The sequence below is a fragment of the Tamandua tetradactyla genome, chromosome 3 (genome assembly GCF_023851605.1).
Source record: "Tamandua tetradactyla isolate mTamTet1 chromosome 3, mTamTet1.pri, whole genome shotgun sequence".
Classification (NCBI taxonomy): Eukaryota; Metazoa; Chordata; class Mammalia; order Pilosa; family Myrmecophagidae; genus Tamandua; species Tamandua tetradactyla.
This window is the reverse complement of record NC_135329.1, coordinates 209,253,717-209,266,566: the sequence shown is the minus strand read 5'-3', so window position 1 is coordinate 209,266,566 and position 12,850 is coordinate 209,253,717. Positions and strand designations below refer to the sequence as shown.

The window sequence follows — 12,850 nt, the reverse complement described above, 5'->3', positions numbered from 1 at the left end:
GTCCCCAGTTTCATTCCAACTCCCTCGTCTCTCATCTCGATCACTGCAAACGCTTATTTCTAAAATGCAAATCTGCTCATGTCACTCTCTTGCTTGAACCTTCCGTGGTTCCCTGCTGCCCTCAAGATAAGGTATTTCTCTTTAGTCTGACCTGTAACGAGTGGCTGGACCTGGCTCCTTCCTCTGACTACTTGTTTCTTGTCTCCTCCGCTCTAGCCATAATGACCTAGTTTCAGTTCTCAGAATATCACATTCTTTCCTACTGCTGAGCCACTGTATATGCTGTTCCATTTACCCAGAACACTCTTCCACTCTCTCCCTGTCAGCTGTTAACATCTCCTCATCCTTTTGATTCTGCTTCCATGCAGTTTTCCCGGCACTCCTGCCGGGCTGAGCTGGGTGCTCCTCTCCTGTGCACAGCCAGCACTTACCTCCCAGCGCCCCTGCCATTGTCACGTCTGCCTCCCTCCCACTCTAAGAGCCTAAGTGCCCCTCACATCAAACGCACAGGTCCTGTCGTACCCTCAAGGAACTGGCATGTGGCGGGGGTGGCTCTAATGCCGAATGAACATGGGAGGATTCCAGCAATGAAGACCGTTTTAAATGCTATCCAATAAAGACCTCCTGGGAAGCCCGGCTCCCTCATTTCCCGTCTTCAGTCCATCCTGTCTGGACACGGGGCCCGCTCAGAGGAGCAGGGCACAGCCTCCACCATATCTGTGTCTCATTCCCCATGGACCTTTCCTATTGTCCCTTTCTCCATCCTTTAAAGGGAAACTATCCTGTGCACAGGAAGTTGCCAGGTGGACGTGCCCATCGCCCTGGGGCCACCTCAGAAGATGCCGGCAGATGGGGGTAGGTCGGGGGCACCCACCCTGCCCCTATGCTCGGGGACCGTATTGATCACTGGTTCGCCAGGGACCCCCAGTTCCCTCCTTTTTCTCCAAATCAAATGAGCTGGCCTTCCCCACAAAAGCCCATGGCCTCCTGGTTACTTACAAGGGAAAAGTTAACAAGTGAGAAATACCAAATTTGAGAGCAAGAGAGGATCTGAGGGGGTGGAAGGCTCACATATCTGGGCAGAAAGTTTACAGCTGGGAACTGTGAGCAGAAAGAAGCATGAGGGAGGAAGGGATGGAAGAGGCTTCTCCTTACACGTGGAGCAGTCTCCGAAAGCAGAGAATAAGAGAAACTGAGCAGGGAGGAGACCTGGGCCTGAGCAGAGCCCCAAGCTAGAATGCAAGCGGCCAGGACAAGCGAGGGGCGGTGGCCTTTGTGAGATGTTAGGAAGAACACGTGGATTTACTGGGGAGAGGGAGAACCTGTCCCTGGGCTGCAGCCGGGACAGACCCAGGACATGCTGCAGGGATGCCCAGTGATGAAGGACCGCGCGGGTGGGGCTGCAGGCCCCCAAGGACCTTTCCAGTCTGCTGTGCTGAGCAGAAGGCCAGAGAGCACTGGGCAGACATATCAGCACCCCAAGGTCCGGTTCCAGGGGACCCTACAACCCTTCGGGCTGAGTCTCCTGTGTGGGGTCTTCAAGCAGAGGGCAGTAGCTGGGGGACAGAGCTTGGGCAAGTGTTTCGGAGAACAGGCCCAGGCAGGGAGGGGCTACCTAGACAGGGGAGGCTGGCCAGAAAAGCAGGAAGCAGAGAACGACAGGCAGACTTGGGTTCAAATCACAGCGCAGCCACTTACCCGCTGTGTGACACAGGAGAGCCCCTTACCCTCTCTGAACTCAGTTTTCTCATCAACTAATGGAGACAATAGCAGCTGCTTCAGAAAACCATTGTTAGGATTAAACTAATACCTTGGCCCAGAATCTGACGCATGGGGTCGGGGTGGGGGGTTTGGTCAAGAAATGGGAGAAGCTGTGGCTGCTGAAGCCATGGGGCTGGAGGGTGACTCACGGGTAAATGTCCCCCTGGCATCCCTAAGGCAGGGAAACAAAAGCAAGGAGTAGGCTGGGGTGAAGGGGGTGTCACAGCCTCCCGGACGCCAGAGGCGGTCTAGCCTATGGGCAGGGCTCGCACCCCCAGAATCTGAGCCGAGCCCCTTACCGTAGGATTCGTCGCTGTCAGAGGACTTAATGCTGATGAGGATGTGCTGGTCCAGGAGGTACTCGGGGTCAGAGATGATGGGTGTCAGCTGCAGACAGAAGCGCAGGCTTAGGGCTGTGCGGGTGGGGGTGGGGGCGCAGGCCACCAGCCCAGGTGTGGAGAATATTTGAGAAAACAGGATTATGGGTGTCTCTACCCCTCATGCCCAAGAGAGCAGGGAGGAAAACACGTGTACACCCTGTCCAGCAAGGTGGGGGACTAGCTTCCCTCCCTGCCCCTGCCAGCACCCTGCACCCTAGGCCTCTGAGCTGGGAGCTGGCCTCACCCCAAATCTGCCCCAACCTCCACTGCCTTCCTTCCTTTCCTTCCCTCCTTTGCAGATCCCATAATTAAAGGGGACCGTGGGGAGTGGGACCAGGCTGTTATGCAAATGGAAATGGGACCGGGAGTCAGGCCTCAGGGGACCCCAGCAGGGAGACAGGCTCAGCAGTCCTGCACCCCACTCCCTGTACCCCCAGTGCAGGGAGCAGTCCCTTCTCTCCGCCCCCTCCCAGGACAGCTGGCTGCATGGAAGGCAGCAGCACCCACAAGGCCCGCCCCCCTTCCCAACCCTGCAGCCCAGCCTGCAGGTTCCTGGAGGTGTGGCTCAGAGGATGACAGAGAATCCTGCTCTGCTTGCCAGCCTTGTGGAGAGCAGCTGCTTTCCAGCGGCTCCAGTGGCCGGCAGGGGGCATGTTGAGGTCAGGCTTTCCCTGCTGTGGGGGAACCTCAAACCCACAGTGGGGCGCCTCCCACACATCAGAGGAAGAGCTGGTTTGGTTTGCGAAGCACCGAAGAAGGGACTCAGGCCCCTAGGGGTGGGTCTGTCACTACAAGTCTCTCTGGGCTCTGAGCCTCAGTTTCCCTTCCTTGTGAAATCGTGTGTCAGGTGAGGCCGCCCCTAAATCCCGTCTGCGGCCCATCAGAAGGACTGACAACGACGTAGGCATGTCGTTCGTTAACCGCTGCTGAACAGGGGGCCGTGGAGCCCCTCGGCCGAGGGTGTGCTCTAAGTACGGCGGGTCTGGCGAGGGGACGATCTGTTCTGGAATTTACCTTAGGAAGGGTCTCACCAAACTTCACCACCAACTCCCCTTCTCTTCCTTCTTCGTTTTCTCCTTCCAGACTCTTGACAAAACCTGACAGGGGACGAGCGGGCCGGTGTCCAGAAAACAGAGCAAGACTCACACCGCACAGACTTCCTGTCCCAGCCGCAGCCCCCCCGCCCGCCCCCGCCCCCAGAGCCCTGAGGATGCTCCCCCTGCTTCTGCATCTCTAGGGGCCTCAGCCTCTCTGGGGAATCAGGTTGGTTGGGGATTCTGTTTTTGTGGAGGGGATGGTCATTCATTTGCCATTTCCTAAATATTTTTAGGAAAACCAAAGAGACTCCCCCTCCTTCCCGGCAACAAAGAAACCATCACACACAGGCAAGAAGATTAGGAGAGCATGACAGCTCGTCCCACGCCACTCAACATAGCACCCTTTTGAAATTCTAATTTAAACCTCCTAATATGCTGTTTCCATAGAAATGTATGCAAATGTCTTGATAGTTTATTAAAAACACCCGCACTAAAATCCTCATCATTTTTGGAAGTGCTGTGACCCGGCGCAGCGAGCTGGGACCTGGGGACTTGGTGAAGAAGGCTGAGCTGTCACCGGGACTGCGCGCAGGCTGATGTGGAGAAGGAAGGGGCTGGGGGCAGCGCTGCACTGTGGCTGACGACCCCCGTCTCCCCAATTTCTGGAAACATCCCAGGCATAGCCCCACTAAATACCCCTTTTGGGGAGATCGTCCCTCTCTCCCCACCTCCGGACCATCCCTGGGAGGAGAACTGGGAACCACACAGATCTTCTCTTGCTGTGAAACAGCTTTAGACAATGTGTCTAGAAATGCCACGCAGAAAGGGTGTTTCCTAAACACAGTTTGCGTGACCTGCTGCTGGCGGAGAGGTGCCGTCCAGCTCCGCTTTGTTCTTGCTCCAGATCACCCAAGAAAGGTGCCCATTACGTTGGGAGACAGTGAGAGGAGCTGGGAGGGACGGTGGGGGAGGACAGGGGGTGGTATCCAGGCTGCAGGGCTGGCCTCCCCTGGCTGACTGGGGGACCCTCAATGGGCTAAGCTCGGCCCTAAAGGGGCAGAGAGGAGACCCAGCCAGTTTAACGGCTCACAACTTGCTGAGAGGTCAGCAGGCCAGTGACCACCCCTGCCCCCAGGGCTGCAGCGGCATCCCAGGCACAGGGGGGCCTGACCCTTGTAGCCTCCACCCACACCCCCCACTTCTCTGATCCCCACTAAGGCCCATAGTGAGTCCTTCCTGCAGAAGGGAGAAAGGGGGTCAAGTAGCATTTATGGAAAAGCGTCCTGGCCCACCCTGACCAAAGGGTCGTTCAGCCACCACTTACTCTCCAAGCAGCTGGAGTGAAACTCAAGGTAGAATTTGGTCTGGGACTTGGTCTTCAGCGTGGCGTAACATCTGAGGAACTCAATCTGCCCTTGGCTGTCCACAGTCCCAGGGCCTAGAAGAGGTGAGAACAGACTCGACTCGGCAACGTGCCTGGAGACGCAGCATCTCAAATCACACTGAGCTCCTTCTCGGAGCCAGGAAGGCAAGAGTCCACGTGGAAGGAGAAGTTTTCCTTGAAGCCAAGCTACTGTGAAATCCCACCTGCCACCGGAGCAGCCCTGATGACTAAACAGATAAAATATAACTATTTTTTCTATTTATGTGAAGCACAGTAAAAAAACAAAATTGGGGCACTTTGGGAGTTCAGTGGCACAAGGTACACTGCCATAACTTGTGGGACATTGTACAATTAAAAGAAAAAAGATAAGAAGTTCTGCTGTTTCAAACTCTGCATTACATAATTTTATCTGCTCAAATAGACCATTTGCAAATATTAGGTCCATAAACTGCTAATATCCATAGTAAGGTAGCTTTCTTACTAAAATGCAAGAATTTAAAAATGTCAGAATCTAAATAGGAAAAGATAAAACAAACTGGAAGGAAAGCTAGCTATCACCTGTAAAATCGGGGTTTTTGTTTGGACTGTCCTCTTCTCTTTCTACGCTGTCCTGCTGGAGGGGGCTCGCTCTCTGGCAGATCATGAATTGGCAATGACAGAGAGCAGTACAGAGAGAGCAAATGCTTCAAGGAGCCAAGGGACCTAGAGACGAGACTCAGAAATGTGCCACCAAAGCTGCGGGGGCAACGCTGTCAGCTACAGCCTCAGTTTCCCGGTTAGTTCTGGCGGAGAGAGTTTATATAATGGCTCAGTCACTCGATAGCCAGATAAACTCCAATTCTGTTCGGAAGGTGAGGGATACCCGTGTCTCCTTCCTCAGGCACAGTTACCCCACTCCTTACTCTGGGCTCTTTAAGCGCCTTTGTACTCAGTTAACTTGGCATCATCCGTATTAGTTGAGCTGATGCTTTTGCCAGGGTCTTAAGCAGTTTTGGATGCGTGTTCTGTCCTTCCGTAAGAATTTTGAGCCATTGGAGAGGAGGGGAAAACATTTCTTTCTCCCTCCCATCCTTACTTACTATCTTTTTTTTTTTTTCTTTAAGCACCACAGCACCTAGGCCAGGGCTCTGCTTAGGAAAACATTCAAGCAATGCTGGACCCAGGTCATCAGGATTTTTGAGCATCTCCTGTGTCCTCAGGCACTATCCCAATGGGGGGGACACCAAGCCTGACTCTGAGGATGGCCTGCTCGGTAAGAGAGGTTGAGATGGCAGGAGCCTCATCAGTGCTGTAGAAGCCTAGAGAGGGGAGATGGGTGGGCCAGGGAAGTCGAGGAACCTAGAGGCGAGGAAGGTTCTGGAAACCTTCCACACACAGTGGAAGGCACAGTGGCCAGACCTACAAAGGAGACAGGACGGTGGGTCCAGGCCTGGCTGGAGAGGGACGTTACATGGCTGGGTCCTGGACATTAGACCACACAGTATGGAGAAGAGCTTCCAGGAGGTCAACGCTGAAGCCTCACCTGTGTCCTCAGGCAAGAAGGATGCAGGAAGAAAAGGGGAAAATTCAACTTCCCCAAGTGGAGAATTCCTTATATTCTCATAAGAAGTGGGGACAACCAAAGCAATAGGCTGAGCTCTCAATCTTGGGGTTTGTGCATATGAAACTTAACCCTGCAAAAGATAGGCTAAGTCTACTTAAAATTAGGCCTAAGAGTCACCCCCAGGGAACCTTTTTTGTCACTCAGATGTGGCCTCTCTCAGCCAACACAACAAGCAAACTCACCACCCTCCCCCTGTCTATGTGGGACATGACTCCCTGGGGTGTAAACCTCCCTGGCAACGTGTGACAGATATTCCTAGAATGAGCTGGGACTCAGCATCAAGGGATTGAGAAAACCTTCTTGACCAAAAGGGGAAAGAGAGAAATGAGTCAAAATAAAGTGTCAATGGCTGAGAGATTCCAAACCGAGTCGAGAGGTTATCCTGGAGGTTATTCTTATGCATAACATAGATATTACCTTTTTAGTTAAGGTGTAATGGAGAGGCTGGAGGAAACTGCCTGAAAATGTAGAGCTGTGTTCCAGTAGCCATGTTTCTTGAAGATGATTGTATAATGATATAGCTTTCACAATGTGACTGTGTGATTGTGAAAACCTTGTGTCTGATGTTCCTTTTATCTACCTTATTGACAGATGAGTGAAACATACGGCTTAAAAATAAATAATAGGGGGAACAAATGTCAAAATAAATTTAGTAGATTGAAATGCTGGTGATCCGTGAAGGGTAAGGGGTATGGTATGTACGAATTTTTTTCTTTTTCTTTCTTTTTCTGGATTGATGTAAATGTTCTAAGAGGTAATTGTGGTGATGAATATACAACTATGTGATGATATTGTGAGCCACTGATTGTAGACCACGTATGGAATGTATGAGGATGTATCAATAAAAATATTAAAAAAAAGAAAGCTGCAGGACAAGCCTGTCTCTCCCGACCTGGACTTGGGTCCCCACTCCGCCTTCCTGAGGGAGCCTGAGCTGTGGGTGACACAGAAGTGGGCCAGGCAGAGGAGGCAGCAGCACCTTCCCCTGGTCACCCAGGTCAAGGGGCAGCCGTGCCGTGGAGAGCGCCTGGGCCCCAGCGGGGACGAGGACGGCGTTCTCATTCCAAATCACCTGCATTTATTTCATGAGGGCGTTTACCAGTTATTGTTCTCTTGGAAGCAATGAAGATTGTCTAGAATTGAGAGTGTCATCACCACTAAGTGAGGATAATGTGAGGCACAGACTGCTGACTATGGACGTTATACCTGATGCCCAACGGACGGAGAGGCTGAAGGATACACAGACTGAGAAGTAGGATGGGGAATTATGGCACATACATGTGATCAGACATTGTACTGCTACAGACAGGAACGAAGTCATGAGACATGCAATGAGGTGAATGAACCTGGGGGGGTCATTATGGGATGCAAAATAAGCCAGAAACAAAAGAAGAAATATTGTATGGGTGCATTTAGAAAATACTTGTAAGAAAACTGGGGACTAGACTGTAAGCTCCTATACCAATCACATTAATCTGGATTTATAATTGTTATTTCTAGATTTTGAGATGCTGCACTATATATGTATAACCTGGTATTTCCCTGGAACTCTGGGTACCTGTGTGAAACCTAAGGCTCAGAGTAGAAGTTCTGCAGCTCTGAAAGTCAGCATTGCTTCATACAACAACTGTTAAAGAAATTGAAAAAGAGATCAGACTTCAATTAGAGATAAGAATGAAGCTCATCGGGTAGGGTCTAAGGTAAATCAGAATACAGGGGTAAGGAGGACGTTATCTGTGTTTTAGAACTTCACCTACTGTATGAGACCAAAGGAAGAAAGGTTTACTTTGTCCAAAACCTAGATTTCCTGTAGCACATAATCTAACTCAACCTGCCTGGATAGGTCATTTAAACAACCCAAACACAGGAAGCCCAGAACGGGAATGAGGGCTTGTAATTCTGTATAGCTTAATGTAACGCCCAGATACATCCCAGAGTGTGTTGGGCAGTTAATTAAAAAGTATTGGTAAGTTCCCTTGGGAGATGGGGGAAAAAATAGAGAACTACTAAACTTTACCACCAGGGAAACCCCTGATACTTTCTCAAACATTAGGGACTCCCAAGTTAATAGATCAACCCCTTGATCTTGAGGCTAGCTCTCGTGAAGCTTATTTATGTAGCAGAGAAGCTTAGCCTACCTGTAGTTAGGGCTAAGAATTATTTCCAGAAAATCTCTTTTGTTGCTCAGTTGTGGCCTTTCTCTCTCTAAGCCCAATATAGCAAGTAAAATCATTACCCTCCCCCCATGTGGGATATGACGTCAAGGGTGAAAGTCTCCCTGGTAACATGGGATATAACTCCCAGAGATGAGCCTGGCCCTGGCACCATGGGATCAACGATGCCTTCCAACCAAAAGGAGGAAAAGAATTGTAACAAAATAAGGTATCAGTGGCTGAAAGAGTTCAAGTAGAGTCGAGAGGCTACTCTGGAAGTGACTCTTAGACAAGCTTCAGCTAGATATTGCTATGTATCACGGCTTGCCAAACCCCAACCAAAACCATTCCTGCCAATCCCAAAGAACACCTGGGCTCTATCTGAGATTCTACAAAGGTTCCATGCACTATGATTACTTCCCAGAAACCTACAACCTCCAGATGGGCTCCTAGGTCAGTTAAGTCCTGAAATCCAGAGGGGCCAGCCTCTCCAGAACATCAACTAGTTCTATCCCCCTATCTCATATTATCAACTGCCCTTTCCAACATGAAAAAATTAGCATGGGCATAGCCCAAACACCTCTAAAGATGGGGAGAAAAAGCAAAGGAGAAGGTGGCGTTATAACAGAGAAGATAGGATTTAATAAATGAGTATGGAATCATTTTACTGATTTTTTTTAGTGTTTAGTGTCTTAGAGCAGCTAGAAGGAAAAACCTAAAATTGTGGAGCTGTAACCCATACCAACTCTGAAATCTGTTCTATAACTAACTGTTGCGGTGCGCTTTGAAATTTATTGCTTTTTTGTATATGTTATTTTACACAACAACAAAATTACCTGCAAAATACTGTTTATTTCTAAAATTCAAGTCATCTGCATCCACCTTTACAATTTGAACCATCTTTGTCTGCCACGACTCTGTACTATATTCCCTTAAATAGACTCATTTTGTAAACTTAAATAAATGCATTTAAATAAGATCGTATGTCTCATGTCTAAACAGAAAATCGTTCTTGCTTGCCTTGCACGGAAGTGACAGACTTAAAACATATTAAAAGAAATGCACTATAAATGACTATCTGTTCATGTCCCGTCCACAATCATCATTGGTTGTATATATATCACACTTGGGAAACACTGTTACCCAATTTTTCAGACTGTACTAAAACTAGGGCTCAAAAGCTGACAAATTTGCAAAATAGAACAATTAAATTCTCTATACTGAAATCCAGGTGTGGGGTTGACAATTCCAAGCCACAGCTGCAACCGAAAGCTGGGTGCCCAAGGCATCCGGGCTTTGTGGAGGAGAAACGCTTGCTGCCAACCACTTACCATTCTTGGAGACAAACTGGGAGGTGACCCCTGCCTCAAATGTGGCAAACACTGGGCTGTGGTCACTTGTCATGATGTCACTGGTACTGCCTGCAGGGAAGAGAAGGTATTTAAAAATATTTTTATTTAAAAATCTCTAACATTTACAAATATTGTCTAACCACCAAGCAAGACTCCCCTTTGCCTCCTCTCCCAAACCCGGTAGCTGCTCAACTACTTTCTGTCTCTATCAATTTGCTATTTCTAGATATTTTATATAAGGAAAGTCACACGGTATTTTATGTGCATGCTTATTTTACTCAACATCAGTTTGCAAGGTTCTTCCAGGTTTCGGCATGGCTTAGGATTTCACTCCTTCTTATCATTGAACAATATCCTATCATGACTATGTATGTTAATCCATTTATCTGCTGGTAACACTTGGGTTTTTTCTACCGTCTTGCTATCGGGAATAAGGCTGCTTGGAACACTGGTGTGAAAGTATGTGAGATTCTATTTTCAATTTCTTTGTATATATGGAAATAGAAGGAAGGCGTTTCTGGGCAGGAAAGGAAAAGTCCTCTTGGTCAGAGCCAAGGATGACAAGCCCATGGTAGAAATAAATTTACTTTTATGGAGCTCTCCAGAGGTTTTGTGGTTTCACATCTGCCATTTCACTGACTTTCTACATCCATGATTTAAAGGCTCCATAAAAGACATCTATCTCCTCCATGAATAAAATGCGTTAGTTTATCCTAAAGACTTACAAAATTATAAATAGATCAAGGGGATGAACCGTGAAGATTTTTATGGTCTAATGGCTATATTTGTTGAGAGGTATCCAAGACCCAGAGTGGACTTGGGACCGAGGGTTAGTTAGCTAATCAGTGTCCCTGAGCAGAGCATCTTCCCCCCAGCTCACAGTGCCCCGCCCGCAGGGGAGAGGAAAGTGGGGGTGTGTAGACCCCGAGTACACAGGACTCTGTTAAGGAGACTGGACTCGGCTGAGAAGGGAAGGCAGCAGGGCGCTTCTGGAGGGGGTAAGAGAAAGGACAGAGTGAAAGAAATACCGAGTTTTGCATTCTTTTTTTTAGTTTTTTATTTTGAGCTCATTTCCAACTTACAGGACAGTTGCAAAAATAATACAAACCCCATACAGAGAACTTCAACATACCCCTACTCCCTGCCCCCAGATACCCAGGTCTACCAATTTTACCAGTTTGTCACCTTTGCCATAACACTCTGTCTGTCTGTCTATTTGTCCTATCAAACACTTGAGAGCTCGTTGTACATATCAAATTCCTTGAATACATAATACTTCCATGTATACTTCCCACAGACAAGGACATTCACTCGTATCATAATCTCCTTAAGTGCAGTTATCAAGTTCAAGAAATTTAACATTCATATAAAGCTTACATTCTATATTCCAATTTTTTCTATGCTCCAGTAATATCCTTTTGAGCCTTTTTCTCCTCCATTTTTAGATCCCATCCTGTATTATGTATTGCATTGAATTGTCATCTCAGTTTTTGTTTTTTTAACTGTGGGATGATATATAGCTTAAACCCTCCACCCCACCCTCTCCCAAGCACACCATCCAGTGGGATGAATCACATTCACAGTGTTGCAGTACCCTCACTACCATCCACTGCTAGAACTTTCCCTTTACCCCAAACACAACCCTTCATTCATTTTGCATTAACTTCCTATTGCCTCGGTCCCCCACCCCCTGGTAACCTGTGCCCTATTCTCTATTCTCTGATATTTTCTTAGTGGTTACCACGGGGCTTAAATTTAACATCCTAAATCTACAACAATCTCATTTGCCTTGATACCAACTTAACTCCAATAGAATGCCCCCACCATGCTCCTGTGCCCCTCTGTCCACCCACCTTTAAGTGGTTCTTGTCACAAATTACATGATGAGATCAACAGCACTGATTTAATAGTACATTTTGTATATTTGCCTTTTAGACCCTGTAGGAAGTAAAAAAGGGAGTCACAAACCAAAAATACAAGAGTACCAGTATTTGTGTTTGCCCCTGCCTTTATCTTTACCAGAAATCTTCGTTTCTTCATGTGGCTTCAGTCAACTGTGCAGTGTCCTTTCTTTTCAACCTATATGACTCCCTTTACTAGCCCCTGTGGGGCTGGTTTATGGTGACAAAGTGCCTCCATTTTTCTTTATCTGGGAATGTCGTAATCCCCCCTTCATTTTTGGAAGACACTTTTTCCAAATACGGAATTCTTAGTTGGCAATTTTTTGCTTTCAGCACTTATTAAATGCGACATCTTACCACTTTCTTGCCTCCATAGTTTCTGATACAGCAGCATTTAACCTTACTGAGGCTCCCATGAATGTGACACGTTGCGTCTCTGTGGCTTTTAGAATTCTCTCTTTATCTTTCGCATTTGACAGTTTGACTATAACATGGCGTGCTGTGGATCTATTTGGGTTTATCTTGTTTGGAGTTGGTGGAGTATCTTGGATGTGTATATTTCAGTCTTTCACTAAATCTGGGAACTTTTCAGCCATTATTTCTTTAAATAGTCCCCCTTTCCCTCTTTCTTCTCATTTGAGACACCCACAGTGTGTTCACTCGTATACCTGATATTGTCCCACAGATTCCTCAGGCCCAGTTCTCTTTTCATCATTCTTTTTTCTTTCTGAATCCAAGACTGGATGATTTCAATGGCCTTATCTTAAAGTTCTCTGACTCTTTTTTGTCAGCTCCAATCTGCTATTGAACCCTTCTAGGGACTTTTTTTCCCCTTTGTTTGCTATATGGTGAGGGTCACATTTCGTTTTTTTTCCATGTGACTATCCTGTTATTGCAGCACCATTTGCTGATCTTTTTTTGGTGGGGGGGTGGGGTGAAGTGCATAGACTGGGAATCAAACCCAGGTCTCCCACATGGCAGGTGAGAATTCTACCACTGAACTACCCTTGCAACCCCCTTCTAGGAGATTTTAAATTCTTGTTACTGTGGTCATCAGCTCTACTTTGCCCTTTTGCATGATTTCCACCTGTCCACTGATATTCTCTTTGAGTTCACCTACTAAGTTCCTGATTTCCTTTAGTTCTTTGTCCCTGTTTTCTCTTGGCTCTTTGGGCATATTTAGGACATTTTTGAAAAGTCTTTGTTTGGTATATCCTAATTCTGGGACATCTTCTCCTTTGCCTGGGTCATCACTTTGTTTCCTCATGCTTTTTAGCCT

General features: G+C 47.6%; 1 protein-coding gene across 1 annotated transcript in view; it reads right to left on the bottom strand.

Moving 5' to 3' along the window:
* The window catches only part of INPP5D (inositol polyphosphate-5-phosphatase D), a 125,016-nt gene that overhangs the window by 14,960 nt on the left and 97,206 nt on the right, over positions 1–12,850 (bottom strand). The window contains exons 19-22 of the mRNA XM_077155447.1: positions 9,650–9,739; positions 4,503–4,616; positions 3,156–3,238; positions 2,061–2,148 (exon numbers count right to left, since the gene is read on the bottom strand). Of these exons, the coding sequence (XP_077011562.1) occupies positions 2,061–2,148; positions 3,156–3,238; positions 4,503–4,616; positions 9,650–9,739 (375 nt within the window). The remainder of the gene's footprint in view (positions 1–2,060; positions 2,149–3,155; positions 3,239–4,502; positions 4,617–9,649; positions 9,740–12,850) is intronic.